Source organism: Ursus maritimus, unplaced genomic scaffold (genome assembly GCF_017311325.1).
Source record: "Ursus maritimus isolate PB19 unplaced genomic scaffold, ASM1731132v1 scaffold_9, whole genome shotgun sequence".
Classification (NCBI taxonomy): Eukaryota; Metazoa; Chordata; class Mammalia; order Carnivora; family Ursidae; genus Ursus; species Ursus maritimus.
Genome location: NW_024427107.1, coordinates 23,969,087 through 23,983,514, shown reverse-complemented (window position 1 = coordinate 23,983,514; position 14,428 = coordinate 23,969,087). Strand labels below are relative to the sequence as shown.

At 36.9% G+C, this 14,428-nt stretch overlaps 1 protein-coding gene across 2 annotated transcripts in view; it reads right to left on the bottom strand.

The window, feature by feature from the left end:
* Positions 1 to 226: 226 nt before the first annotated feature.
* GDAP1 (ganglioside induced differentiation associated protein 1) overlaps positions 227 to 14,428 on the bottom strand; it is a 15,401-nt gene continuing 1,199 nt past the window's right edge. Inside the window, exons 3-6 of one of the 2 annotated variants that reach the window (XM_008710812.1) lie at positions 5,104 to 5,277; positions 3,823 to 3,917; positions 1,654 to 1,768; positions 227 to 668 (exon numbers count right to left, since the gene is read on the bottom strand). In XM_008710812.1, coding sequence (XP_008709034.1) covers positions 286 to 668; positions 1,654 to 1,768; positions 3,823 to 3,917; positions 5,104 to 5,277 — 767 coding nt within the window. In that variant the 3' untranslated portion in view covers positions 227 to 285. The remainder of the gene's footprint in view (positions 669 to 1,653; positions 1,769 to 3,822; positions 3,918 to 5,103; positions 5,278 to 14,428) is intronic. The other variant, XM_040626123.1, reaches the window with a different exon arrangement.

Here is a 14,428-nt window from a genome sequence, read left to right as displayed (position 1 = left end):
CTGGCATTCTGAGTTAAAGGTCTAATTCTCTGTCAGCATTTACATATCTTGACCTTGCACATGTTTTAAGGATGGATTAGTTCAGGTTTGCAAATAAGTAATCTCAAAGTTACCAGCCCACAAAAACATTTTCATTACCTCCTCTCCCCACAAAACTACCCAAAGAGTAAAGTAAATTATACTTTTTACTAATTGCCCAGGGTCATTTTTCACTGGGCCTGGAAGAGTATACAAAGGGTCTAGCTGAATGGCTGGATGAGTTGCCACCACCAGATCCCTACAAGCCTAGAAATAATTTGGTCTGGGTCTAAGTGCTAAAATCATGCTGCCAAGTCTCTTTCTGAAAAGCATAAAAGCAAAATATCCCATTCCTGCAAGCAAACCAACCACAAGGGTAGTGCCAAGAACTTTTGGGGCCCTTTTCTTGGCCACCCGGAACGCTGTTGGCAGCACTGCAGAGATTAATATATTGTTGACGTGTCCTAAAACCTTGTTAAATGTTTTTCTCTTCAAGACACGTTCGTAATAGGTTTCCAAGTTTGGTCGCTTTCCATTCCCCCAGTTTCTCCGTGCAAACCCCAGGAACTTCAGTCGATGCAATGTGACAGCAAGAGAGACGTCTGCCAGGGTGAAGGATTCTCCGCAGAGCCAAGGCTGGCGGCCCTCTTCTAATCAGAGAGAGGGACACAGAGAATTAGGGACAAGAGCTATACAGATAGACTCTAGCTGGCATCTTTTGTCTTGGTCTTGAGGGAAAGTGTGAGTACAGCAAAGGATGAAGGCCATGGTACATTTTCTTGACAATCACACTCAGTGAGTAATTTTATCCTAAGGCAAAGTCCATGCCAATGTATCCCAAGCTAAGGGAGATTTGATTGGTATCTGTCAGCCACCTACATCCCTGGGTGAAACTGGAGCCACCTGAGCTCAAAGCCGGTCTTTGATATTAAAAAGGATTCTGAGGAGAATTCAAACAACAAGCCAGAGGAGTCAACAGATTTTTCCTCCTGGCTTAGGAAAACAGCAGGTGAGCTTTAGGAAAATCTGTAAAATTGGGCCTGAAATGTCACTCAGTGATTGCTGCTACTAGTTACTTATGTAAAGCAGAAGAAAGTTCCTATTGTGAAGCTAGTTTCATGTAACATGGTCTTCGACTTTGTTGCTAATTAGAATAGCACAAATGGTCCACGTGCATGCACTTGGGCAATGGCTGGATCATGCAGTTAGGTTCACAGGTACAATACAGGGATGCTCACCAGCCAGCCTGCAGATACACACAGGCCAGCCCCCATTTTATACTTCGGATTGGAAGTATTCTCCCTGCCTAGGGAAAAAACTAGAGGGAGCTTTCAAGCAATTACTCAGGTTATTCAACCAAATGAACTACTGTAATTACAAATGTGTCAAATGGGCTAAGTAGGAATCTCTCAATCCTCCACCAGTCACATTTCACATAGATACAGACTGGGTTACCATTAGACACCTGCATTTTGCTAAGTTCAGTATTATTATTGCCATGATAATTTAAACTGCCTGTGAATAAAAATAAAAAACAGACTACAGGATGTTTTTGATAAAAATCTAAGAATATTCCCATAAATATGCCTGGTATCCAGCAAAAGAGAAAAAAAAAACACACAAATGAGAACCTACCTGGGGTTTCTTCATTTCTTCTTTGCAACTCAGTTTCAACCTGATCCAAGACTTTCTCCAATTCATCAAGAATTTTCTTCAAATATTTGACATTGTCATGGTCAAGCAGCTTTGACTAATTAGCAAAAATAACTAAATAGGTTATTTATGCCTGCAAAAAACAATCAATACAGAGCAAAATAGATATAAACTATTCCAGAGTTGGAGCCTGTTTACCCAGGGCAATGAGGAGATACAGAATAATGTTAAAGCCAAAGCAAACCTGAGGGAAAATGCTCTGGCTGTGAGAATACTCCATGCGCCAGACCCACTGGTCTGCCAGCAACTCCTGTGGGACCAGATGACCAGAGATGCCCAAGAATACGGGGGGCACAAAGAGGCTCCTCTCAACCCTCAATGAATGAATGGAACTTCAGCAACTTTCGAGGAATGAATAACTGAAGGGTCAGGCCTGACGGAGAAATCTGAACGCAGTGAGTTAAAGACCAAGTAGAAAGGAAGGAGTGCTGGGTGTGCAGGCCTTTCTTTTGAGCAGCTCATTTAGCTAAGATAAGATAAAGGAAAATGGGAAGTTGAGGAGGGTGGGGACTGTTGATGTTTGCTACATTTTTAATCTGGGGGAAGCTTGCATGTGTTCTTGAGCCCTGAGGAAAGAATCACCAGAAAGAGAAAGGTTGACTGTTCACAGATAAGCAAAGTCCTGCTCCTTAGGAGGCAGGCAAGTCAAAATGGATTAACTCAAAATGGATTAAAGACATAAACAGAAGACCTAAAACCATAAAGCTCCTGGAAGAAAACAGAAGTGGTAAGCTTCATGATGTAGGTCTTGGCAGTAATTTTTAGAATCTGACACCAAAAACAAAAGCAACAAAAGCAAAAGTAAACAAGTGGAACTACATCGAACTAAAAAGTTTCTGCACAACAGAGAAAACCAAAAACAAAATGAAAAGGCAACCTATTAAATAGGAGAAAATACTTGCAAATTATGTATCTGATAAAGAGGCTAACATCCAAAATATATAAAGGACTCTTACAACACAATAGCAAAAAAAAAAAATCTGATTTTAAAATGTGCAGAGGATCTGAATTGACGTTCTTCCAAAGAAGACAAACAGATGGCCAACAGGTACCTAAAAGGATGCTCAACATCACTCATCATCAGGGAAATGCAAATCAAAACCACAGTGAGACATCTCCTCACAGCTGTTAGAATGGCTGTTATCCAAAAGTCAAGAAATATGTGTTGGCAAAGATGTGGAGAAAAGGGAACAATCATGCACTCCTGATGGGAATGTAAACTGGTGCAGCCCCTATGGAAAACAATACAGAGGTTCCTCAAAAAATTACAAATAGAACCACCATGTGATCCAGCAATTCCACTTCTGGGTATTTATCCAAAGAAAATGAAAACACTAACTCGAAAAGGCATATGCACTCCCATGTTCATTGCAGCTTCATTTACAATATCCAGGAAACAACCTAAGTGTCCATCAATGGATGGATGAATAGATGTGGTATATATACACAATGGAATATTATTCAACCATAAACAATTATGAAATTTTACCACTTGCAACAACAAAAATAGATCTTGAGGGAATTATGCTAAGTGAAATAGGTCAGACAAAGACATATAGTGTAGGATCTCTCTTATATGTGGAATCTAAAAACAACAACAACAACAAAACAAAAACCAAGCTCATAGAGAACAGATTGGTGGTTGCCAGAGGTGGGGGTTGGAAGTAGAAGAAATGGGTGAAAGATAAGAAGAAAAAAATGAGAGAAGGGAGGGGAGTGTAATAGAAGAACAAACTTGCCAATTGCCCTATTGGTATTAAAGTCCTAACAGTCTAGCTAGGCCTTAAAGTGGCAGAATACCCGAAATGACAGATTCCTAGTATATATTATGAATTTGCTTTTTCATTTTATAACTTTCCTTGACAGTCACCCTGAGCCATATCTGCCTTTTAAGCAACTGTCATTAGGTTTGAATATCAAATCTAATAAAGAAAATTTCTTTCTAAAAGCAGAGAGTAAGCCAAGGGTAACGTGCACTGGTGATTTGCAAATAGTTGAGAAGATGTTCTAGAAATAGACTTTACAAAAAGTAGAACATTAAAATTTAATACAAACAGTGGATGTCAATTGAGGACAGCCTGGTTTACTTACTTTAAGTCGCTTCTGTTTTGCGATGTACGCCTCTTGTAAATCTGGGTTTTCTTCAGCAAGTTTTTTCAGTTCAGATTCTGTGTTACCAATTTGGCCTGATAATAGAATCATTTTTGAAATAGGAAATTATTTCCTCCCTTCTATACAAGAAAAAAGGAGAAGCTAGGACACTCCATGGTAAGAGTATGAGCTCTGGGGTTCATGCCCTGACTCTGCCTTACACTTACCCTCTCTGTGCCTCAGTTCCCTCAAATTCAAAATGGAACTATCACAGTATCTGCCGCATAGGCTAAGGATTAAATGTAAGGCACGGAGGAAAGCACTTAGAGCAAGGCCCAGCACATCAAAAGTGTTCAGTGCACAGTGGTTGTTCTACCTTCCGATACCTTTCAAGTTTTTGTTAATGGACTTCTATATGAAGAGAAGGAAAAAAGCTTTATTTTAAAAGAATATTAACTTCAGGTGATAGAATTATATTCAGACCACCTGTTTCAAATCATATTAGTACTTATGCAGAGAAGGAGGAGGAACAAGAAGGTAAAGCGGGAAGATGAGAAGGAGAGGGGGGATGGAAGAGGAGAGAAGAAGTATCAAAGGGAAAGAAAAATAACATAAGAGAATTATAAAGGTGAGATATGATATAATGGAAAGAGTATAGTTTCTAGAACTAGAAGATCTAGGTTTGAGTGTTCCTAGTCAAACACCCCCAGAGTCTGACCACGGCCACCTTCCCTTACTTTCCTATCCCAATCACCTGTGCCATAGAAGACACTTTCTCCTCCACATCCCCATGCTCTGACCGTACTCTGTCCTCAGAAAAGGAGAGAGCTGGATATCACAACTCAATCTTAATTTATTAAGACAGTAGTAACCATCTACAGTAATGGTTAGACAGCCTGTCATCCAGCTCCCTCACATAATGAAACAAAAATTAAGGACCAGAAATGTTAACTCAGTTGCCCATAATCTCTAGCAGATTCCAGATTTCATGAGTCTTAGTCTATCTTCTATGAGAACATGTTATGTTCTTTACTTTTCCATAGGCTACTCTTCTGAGTTTTACCCAAGCTTGACCCTGAAGGCCAAGAGCTGGAAAATCAGCTCCTATAGACAATAAATGTCCAGCTGAACAGCTGAAGCACAGATTAATCTGACTGGTGCATGGATCGATCTGTAACATGAACACCCATGAAGCAAACTCAACAACCTTGTCCCAAGTCTTCAAAAATGAATTAAAAGAACTTTAAGACAAAATTCCAAGTCTTTAAGACTGTTACATACTGCGAATCCGTGTGGTTGCATAAGCTGGGATCATGGAGTCCACAGTTAGCTCAGGATGTAAAATGCAGCCATGGGTATAGGCATCCATTGGCAACGAGTCCAGCAGTTCTCGATAATGTTGTACCCGTGGGTAATACATGCTTCCTTTATCAGGCATTAACCTGGGTGTTTTTTCTAAAAACATATACACAAACATTAAAGAAACAGTTACAAATGAGAGGTTACATCCAAAAGCAAAATCAAAAATTCAAACTCCCTTATCAGCATTTTCAATATTACATCAAGGCATTTAAAAGATGATATCTCCCCAGCCCAAATATTCAAAATTTGAAATGGACTGATGTACCAGACTAGATCCCAAACAATGATCACAATGAAACTCTCTCACTTCTCTACCTTATAAATTGCTACTCAACCCACAAGGCCCAGTTATTTATGCCAACTGCTCTTTGGAACATTCCCTAACCTCCTACAACTACCAATATCTGATTGGGTCAGGTGTGCCTTCCTCTGTACGTGCAAAATACCTTTGTACATATACCATCATAGCCTTATCACCTTAATTGGTTGTTTGTTATCTTTTTGCCCAATAAGCTTCTTCAGGGCAGGGAGCCTGTGATTCACTGTCTCTCATAACGTCTCACACATTTTAGGCCATTGATAAAGGTTGGTTAGGTGAATGAAAGCTCATTATGAAAAGATAATCAGAGGCCNNNNTTTCCTAGGCTCCAATTAATACCAAGAGTGACACTTTTGATGCCATGTGAATGTGCACGGATAGTCTTCACAGAATTCACTATGAATTTCTAATATTTTATGTCTAGAAAGTGGGTTCTACATAAATCCTCAATTTGCTGATTAAACCCTAGACTCTAGACTACTTGAGGGCAGGGATCATGCACTGTTCTCTGTTGAGTTCCCAGTGCCTAATATAATATTTGGCTCATAGGTGTTCGGTAAATTTCAATTAATGAATATATTCCCAAATTTCTAGTTGCCATAGATTACTTGAGTTGGAGAAGCTCTGTAGCAGTTAACAAGAACACTGAGGTATAGAGGCTGAGGTATTCCCCAAGATCCCACAGCTAATTAAAGGCAGAACGAGAACTAAAGTCATTGATTCCTAATGCAGTGCCCTGCTTTATAACATCATTGTAACATCTTCAAAGGGTTTACATTACAGAGACTATCCACGAAGAATAAAGATGAACCACGTGATCCAAAGATCAGGGCTATGTCCCTTCAGAAACACTTCCTACTTCTGACTCTCAAACTGCCCCCCAAAAATGCCAATGACCTGATTCCAACAAGTGAAAAGAACAGCCTCAATTTTATTCCTTTATTTCTTAGTTTGGGTTATTTAATTTAGAATCTTTTTGAGCATCCCACACTCATTCGTAAGTGTTGACAATTCAGAATTGGTTGCAAAGCACTTCAGACAAGATCTCATAACGCCATAATCCAAGTGGAACAAGCTTTCTAAAGCCAACAGACTATTTCTGACTCTCTAAGAAAAAATAAGATGAATTACTCCTCAAACCAGTGGGCAAATATCTAATTCCCTGCTGGGGAGTCCAATTCTGAAGTCTGCATTGGAACAGCCAAGAATGAAGTGTTAGCCACATACTGCTTGTCAACAGTGGATTTACCCAACTACAGCACACTTCCTTGCTGACATTTCAGGATCTCAGTAGATCAGTAGGATCCCAACCAATGCCTGGTAGGCATTTCCATGAGGACAACAGGCTGGAGTCCTTCTAAGGTCCTTGAACTACTGAAGAGGTCTTAACCTTTTGTGTGACACCGACCTCTTCTCAAAATAATGTTCCTAAACACGCAAGACGTAGGATTGCAAAGGAAATTGATTATGTTGAAATATATTTATCAAATTAATTTTAAATTATAAAATATTAATATGGTGCCTTTTATTAATACATTAACAAGATCTAGCAGCAGGTCTAATAACTACCATAATTTCAAAGTAGCTATAAGCATAAATTGTTTTTAAGATAACTGCAATAACCTCATATGCTATGAACATGTATCTGTGATTTCTATTGGTAACATTTCAAATCTCCTGAATTCTATTCATAGACCACTAAGGGCAACAGTTGTCAAAGTGTGGTCTAAGAATCCCTGGGCTTTCCCTAGATACTCTCAGGGAGTCCACAGAGTCAAAGCTACTTTCATAGTAATACTACAATGTTAATTGCTTTTTCACTTGTTCTCCCTCAAGAATACAGCAGAGTTTTTCAGAGGCTACAGGACATGTGATGGTTCTATCACTCTGACAGTTAATGATATGTGACCTTGTGTATTCCTGTGTTTTAAATTTTTCTGTTTTAATTTCTAATTTGGCAAATATTGATAGATATACCCCACAAAAGCTCTCTAATATTCTCAATAATGTTTATGATAAAGGGACCCAGAAACCAAAAAGTTTAAGAACCACTGCTCGGGGGGTACAAAAGCATCAAGTTAATAACCAAAAATGGTACAGCATTTTAAACTGTTTCCAAGTCGTTAAATTTATGGCCGCTGGCTCAGGCTACTTTCTGGTGCCAGGCCTAGGGCTCGTCTTCAGAAGAGGATACCACTTCCTTCTGGGAAAGTGAATAAGAGCAGGAAAAACACTGTCTGGTAATTGCTTTCTGGGGAAGTTCCATCTGGCTAAGCCCAAATTCTTCAAAGGAAGATAAATGTTTAAATCCACGAAAATAATTTTCTTCTACTCAGGACACTATTACTATGTAACTATCTCCTACAACACTTTGTCAGACAGAGCATAAGATACCCACTGAACCAAAATTCTCATCCAGCCTCACTGTCTCTCTTCCAGCACCTCCATGGCACACCTGCAATGTGCTGTCATTGTCCTCCTCGACACCAGAGTACAATAGTGTCCACTGCCTCTGGAAACAAGAGTTTTTCAAAAGGCAATTGGGAATTTCCTTTGAATTTTATACAGACCTTCCATCTCACTCTCATTCTGTTTTATTTCCCAATCCTTCTATAAAGCATTTTTGTTATAAAACAAAGAAAAAGAAGAAAGGAAGGGAGGGAGGGAGAGAGAAAAGGGGGCGCCTGTTTGGCTCAGTCGGTAGAGTGTGCAACTCTTGATCTCGGGGTCATGGGTTCGAGCCCCATATTTGATATAGAGATCACTTAAAAAAAAAAAAGCTATTCTTGGTATTCTACCTCAGTCAGGAGTGAAAAAGCAATAGAAGGCTTACAGGGGGAGGGCACGGAATGAGAGGACTTTTAAGAAGCAGGCATTGAAAAGAGTTTCCAGCATTAGGGAATAAGTTGCTGTACTGGAAACCAGGATAAGTAACTTAGCTGGAAGAATAAATAAATAAATTGGCAGAAGTCAGGACTTCCTAGAAGAACTGAATAGGAGACAAGGCAGGTCTTGTACTGCACCTAAATTTAGGCAGGTGCAGATAGACATAAAGCAGAAAGGTGTGATAATGAGAGAAAACAAGTTTTTTAAAACCAGAAAGAAAAGATATAACAAAAGCATTCTGCAGCTATTTAACAGGGACCAACAGTTCCACACAGTCTCAAGTCTCTGTATTGCTCAGTAGAATAACAATGGCCTTGAGTCATTAAAAAAAAAAATCACAGTTTCCCCAAGAGCAAAAAATTAAAAGAATTTAGGAGCTTATAGGCATAAGCTTTCATTATTTTCCTACATTGACTGCTCTGATTTCCCATGTTCCCCAATGATGGTATATAAAGACGGCATAATTATTCCGTTTTCAGGAAAGACTCCCTCCCCCCACAGGTCTATTTGAATAACTTTCAGCTCTTCCTTATTTTTATTAATTCAATGAAAACAGACTTCATTCCTAGCTTTATCCCCTTGAGGATTTTTTATTTTGCTTAGATCACTTAGTGGTAACATTGGTACATAAGAATATGCATCAGGTAGTTGAATAAAACTGTACCCTTCAACTAGTCAAACACCATGCTATTAAAAAAATATAATAAAAATGGTAAATAAGTTATGACCTGAAGCAAAAGTTATGGTTACAAACTGACTACAATTCAAAGCTGTCACAACTGTGAACTGGAAAGATCAAATCTAAACACAGATGAGAAAAAAAAAAAACCACACAGTGTCAAATTATAGAAGTTCATTATATGCAGCCATGAGAAAGACAAATTTATAGCATTATTTTCAATAAATTTTATACCTTAAATAGTATTATATTTAAGACTTTGAACAGAAACATTTGTAATTAGAGGGTAAAACTTCTTTATCAGTTCGTTCCAATTATTAACACATAATATGGAATTAAAAACTTTGCATTTTAACACCCTGACCTGGCCAATAAAATTGGGCAAACCGAAGAGTAAAAACAAAAACAACAACAACAACAATAATAATAATTTTTTAAAGCCACTTCATTGGCACAATCATGAGTTTTAAAGGCTCATTTTCTTTTTCCTTACCACATATCATATTTTCTCCACACTTGGTTAGAACCTTTGTGCTAATCTACACTTTTAGTGTAGATTAGCAATAAAGAGATGTGCTAAAAGACATATAAAGTTATTCAACTATATATGAGAGTCTTTTATTAATAGACAAAATTGGAATAATTGGAAATTCTTACCTAAATAACTGCATTTTTAATGTAAGAGTGACTTCAGAATTAATGCTTTTAAAATGAGTTGATTTTCAATAGATATTGACAAAATCTTATCCACAAAATATATTTCCTAATGAGACTTAAATAAAATACTTTAATATCATACCAGAATACTTTATTTCCAAACCAAATTCTATTTCCTAAGAATAAATGAGGTATATATAAACCAAAGACATGAGACATGATCTTCAGAGAACACTTATATATTAAATTACCAAAATTCTGTATTTGCCTTTTGACATCCTTGATTACAGATTACCACTGAGTCATTTGGCAGTAATAAATAGTGAATGTTCTAGTATTTTGTAGTTATTTCAGACCCACTTTTTTTATTATCTAGAGGCCAAATTAAATTCACCAAAAGAGGTTATGAATAGTATAAGAAATATCTAGATTTTAAAATCTATAATAGTGCATATATTCCTTTGTTACATCCACTGTTCTGGGTTTCCCTAGTTTGCTTAGTATCACACCTCATCTAGTTTAATCAATTGATAAAAAGGTGTCACATACATGGAAAGGAATCTGTAAAACTGAGTAGTAATAATAGCACAGGCCTGTATTAGAGACAGATTTGGTATTATTATCAAGTTTACAGAATGAAGCTATCTTTGAAGATTAGTAAGCTTCTTAATGATTACGGATCTCTGAAATATCTCAGGTCCTTGCACCAATTAAGACCCAAATAATAGCTATTGAAAGAATGAATGAAGAGAGTGTTCTTTGCCAGTCCTTGGTTGAGCACCCATAATTGAGTACTTCTAAATTCTTCCTTTGACCCAAATTCTGACCTCGAGAATATCACTGATGTCTACATCAGTACTGCCTTCAAAAAAAAACTCAATGCTGGCTGGCTTATTCAGGAGCACGTGACTCTTGATCTCGGGGTTGTGAGTTCGAGCCCCACATTGGGTGTAGCAACTACTTAAATAAAACCAAAAAAATCAAGCATGCCATCATCCAATTTAGATATTAACTTTTTTAGACTAAGACTTGAAAAGGATTGCCTTGGCTACCAAATTTCTAACCCCAAACTACCAATTATTTAAGGACTTATCCCAAAAGCATAAGGATGTAAATACTGATTACACAGAAAGGTTGAGAAACGTCTACAGATCAGCAAAACATCATTTTTAATATAATCCTCAGCTAGTAAACTAATAAGGAGTGGCAAATAACAGCAAAGGAGATACCAGTTGACTGTATTCTATTCTGTACATGAATGAATACACTTAAAGTCTCCTATTATAACGATGGGCAACTATACATCTCATGAAATCCATTCACTTATTATTCTAAGTTGTAAATGTTCCTCAAAGTTCCACACATAATTGGACAAAATGTTGCATGTTCTGACCAGTTTACAACTTGCCATGCTCTAGATAGAACCTATACTTTTAAAACAACTTGAGATCGTACCAGTCTTTTATTAGCTTTAATCAATAACTTTTTAGCAAGCCAGGTCTCCCGTCCTTCATTAATGCAGCTGATTTTTTAAAAAAATTCACATACTACATTTAGCCTTGTTAAACTTTATCTTCATTATTTTTCCATTTTATTGTCCCATGACAAGCACTTCACAAATTGGTCATCATTTTAACTATCCCAGCTTTTGTCATCCACAAATGCAACAGTATTTCCCCAATGTCTTTATTCAAGTCATTTATAGAATTGTTAGGCTCAAGTCAGAGAATAGAAGCCTGTAAGAACACCAGTAGAGATCCCTGTCCAGGCTTATGTCTATTTTCAAAAGTTCATTCATTTTAATCATTCAAAAGTGTTTACTAAGCTCCTGTTAAAGAACATTCACCATATGAGGCACTGGGGATACAGCTGTTAATAAGACAGACATTGTCTCTCTGTCCTTGTGGTGTTTACAGTGGTCTACAAGTAATTGAAATAAATGTAATAAAATTATATAGGATAAGTCTTTAGCTAAATGGGCAATCTTGTGTAAGACATTTATAAATGAATATTCTTCAATATGGTGATCTGTTCATCTGAAAATGTGCATTACTTTTATCCAGCCATATTTGCTCCTTTGTTCCACAAGGGTATCTTATGAAGTAATCTCAAATGCTCTACTTAAGATACATTATATCTAGAACCATCCCCAGTATACAATAGATTTATTTTTTAAGTGTTAAAGCCATTCTTCAGTAATGTAAAACTTAAGTTGGTTTCCTTTTAACTGAGATACTCTAAAGTTATGTGTGTGTGTGTAATTTATAGTGCTGCTTAAAGTTTAAGGAGTTACTTAACATACAGTAAGTACTTCTCAAATTTTAATGTATACATGAATCACTTGGGGATCTTGTTAAAATGCAGATTCTGATTCAAGAGATTTGCAGTATTGTCTAGGAGTCTGCATTTCTATCAAGCTCTGAGGTGATGCCAGTGCTGCTGGTCAATGGAATACGCTTTAAGTAGCAAGGATTGGTTGAATTCACCTTTCCCTGTCCTTGACAACTGGGATAACATCTGTCTTGCCTGGCTCTTTTCCTAATCTCCATGGAGATTTGTCATCTCAATGACAAATACAAATTATCTTAATGGTAATTGTGATAACACATGCATGTTTATTTTTTATTTTAATACTTTGGAATAAACTCCATCTGTAGACTAGCCTTTAGATAACTATTTTCTTGCTATCTACATATCTATCATGGGTTTTTGGTCCCTTAATCTTCTTTTAATTCTTTCCAATGGAGTGACTCTCTCCTGGGAAAGAAGAGTGAACTAAGAATTGATTGGACTTGCTTTACCTCTGCAGTTGATAAAACTATATGACCTAATTCAAGAGGACAGAGAAGTCAAGTCACCAAGGATATGCAACAAGTTTTCAACGGCTTCAGATCAAGAGCTGGAATTCTTGATTGTTTGTTGATTCTATTCGTATAGCCAGAATTAAAGTCCTTAGTCTCCATATTTTCATTTAACATTTAGCCCCAATGTCTTCTCCTCTGATTCCATAAGTAGTAAGAAGAACTTAATATTTCCCTTCTTTGAGTGGGACTCAGAACGTATTTTAGTTTTGTTCTTATATGATCAAAGCAAAAGAAAAAGCCTAAGGAAAAGTTAAAGAAAGCCTAAGAATCATTAACATCACTATGTTGTAAAGTAATATATTTTATATTACTGGATATCTTAAAGGAGAAAACAATTCAAGGAGAGGAGGAAAATGGTAGTATTAGTAGTAGTAGTTCAAAGGATGCCAACAAAATACTTAAATATGATTTTCCATTTACTGTATCTTTTTAAGATTTTTTGATTATTTAAAATGGAATTCATATACAGTGATTTTGTTTTATTCATATTATTATAACCACTTTTCCCAAGAAATACAAATTATTTAACAGACTTGTCCATTTCCAAAAAGCTCAAGGTTGAGAAAAATTGTCTTAAATCAATTAGCCACCATTTTCAGTACAGTCCTCAGCATATAGACATAAAAGATAGCAAGTGATCATAAAAGAGAAAACAGTTCATTAAACTCTCTGGTTTAGATCAATGGCCACCTCTAAAATCTGCAATCAGAATCCTAGGGAACCAAACACTGGAATAAGAATAGTGGCAGCCTTATTACCAGTCTAATTCCCTGGGGTTCCCTCCACACACATTTAGGTCCCATACCTATTTTTCTAAGTACCTCAGACATTTTTTTGGCCTAGTAATTTCCTTTCTCAGCTTCCAGTAACTTGGGGTTATATTCTGGTTTTAACCTGCCCAATTAACATCAATAAATCTAGTGGCAGATGAAAAGTAACTGGATCTCATGCAGCTTCTATTTCAGAAGAGTCCTCAGCTGAAAGGAGTCTTCTGTTCTTTCAATTATGCCAGTAATCAGCTGTATAATCTTGGGCAAATTTTGAAGCTATAGTTCACCTCGGAAGATTGTCATTAGGAGCAAGCAAGACACTATGTAAGTAGCAAGGACTGTGGAAGACAGCTATTATAATATGAAGATATGAATTTGAAACACTTCCATTCCAGCCCTACTCTGCCATAAAATAGCTATATTACCTTAGGCAACTCCTGTTTCTCTTTCATCAAGTACAATGGGAATAACTAGTCTATCATGCTGGTCTCAGGTGTGTTCTTTTGAAGACTGAATAGAACAGAAATTATAAAATGCCTAACATAAAACAGGCTGTCAATAAATGATTATTACTTAAAAGTACTATACAAATTTAAGTGTAATAATTCCTTACAAAAGGTATAAAAGCCAAACCATAGGGAAGTCACAGGGCAAAGATCTCCAAATATACCGACATCCCATCCTCTCTTGCCTAAGTTTTATTCCTCTTTATCCCACCTATTGTTTTTAAGATGGAACTATTTGGTAGGCTAGAGAAAACTGATTTTCATAGTGTACATTTCAAATCAGTATGAATTTTTGAGGCTAAAAATTCACCACCACAGACCACACACCTGCAGAGGCTTTTGCAAGTGAATTTAAAAGGCAAGTCCAACATTAAAATTTGTAGTTTACATAAAATCTTTTAAATAGAGTTACGCTGACTTACACAAAATTTATGGTATCAACCTATTTTATATTTGTATGCTTATGGAAATGGAAAAGGTTTTTAGCATGAAACCACCATCATGAAACCAGAAGGAAGGAAGGAAGGAAGGAAGGAAGGAAGGAAGGAAGGAAGGAAGGAAGG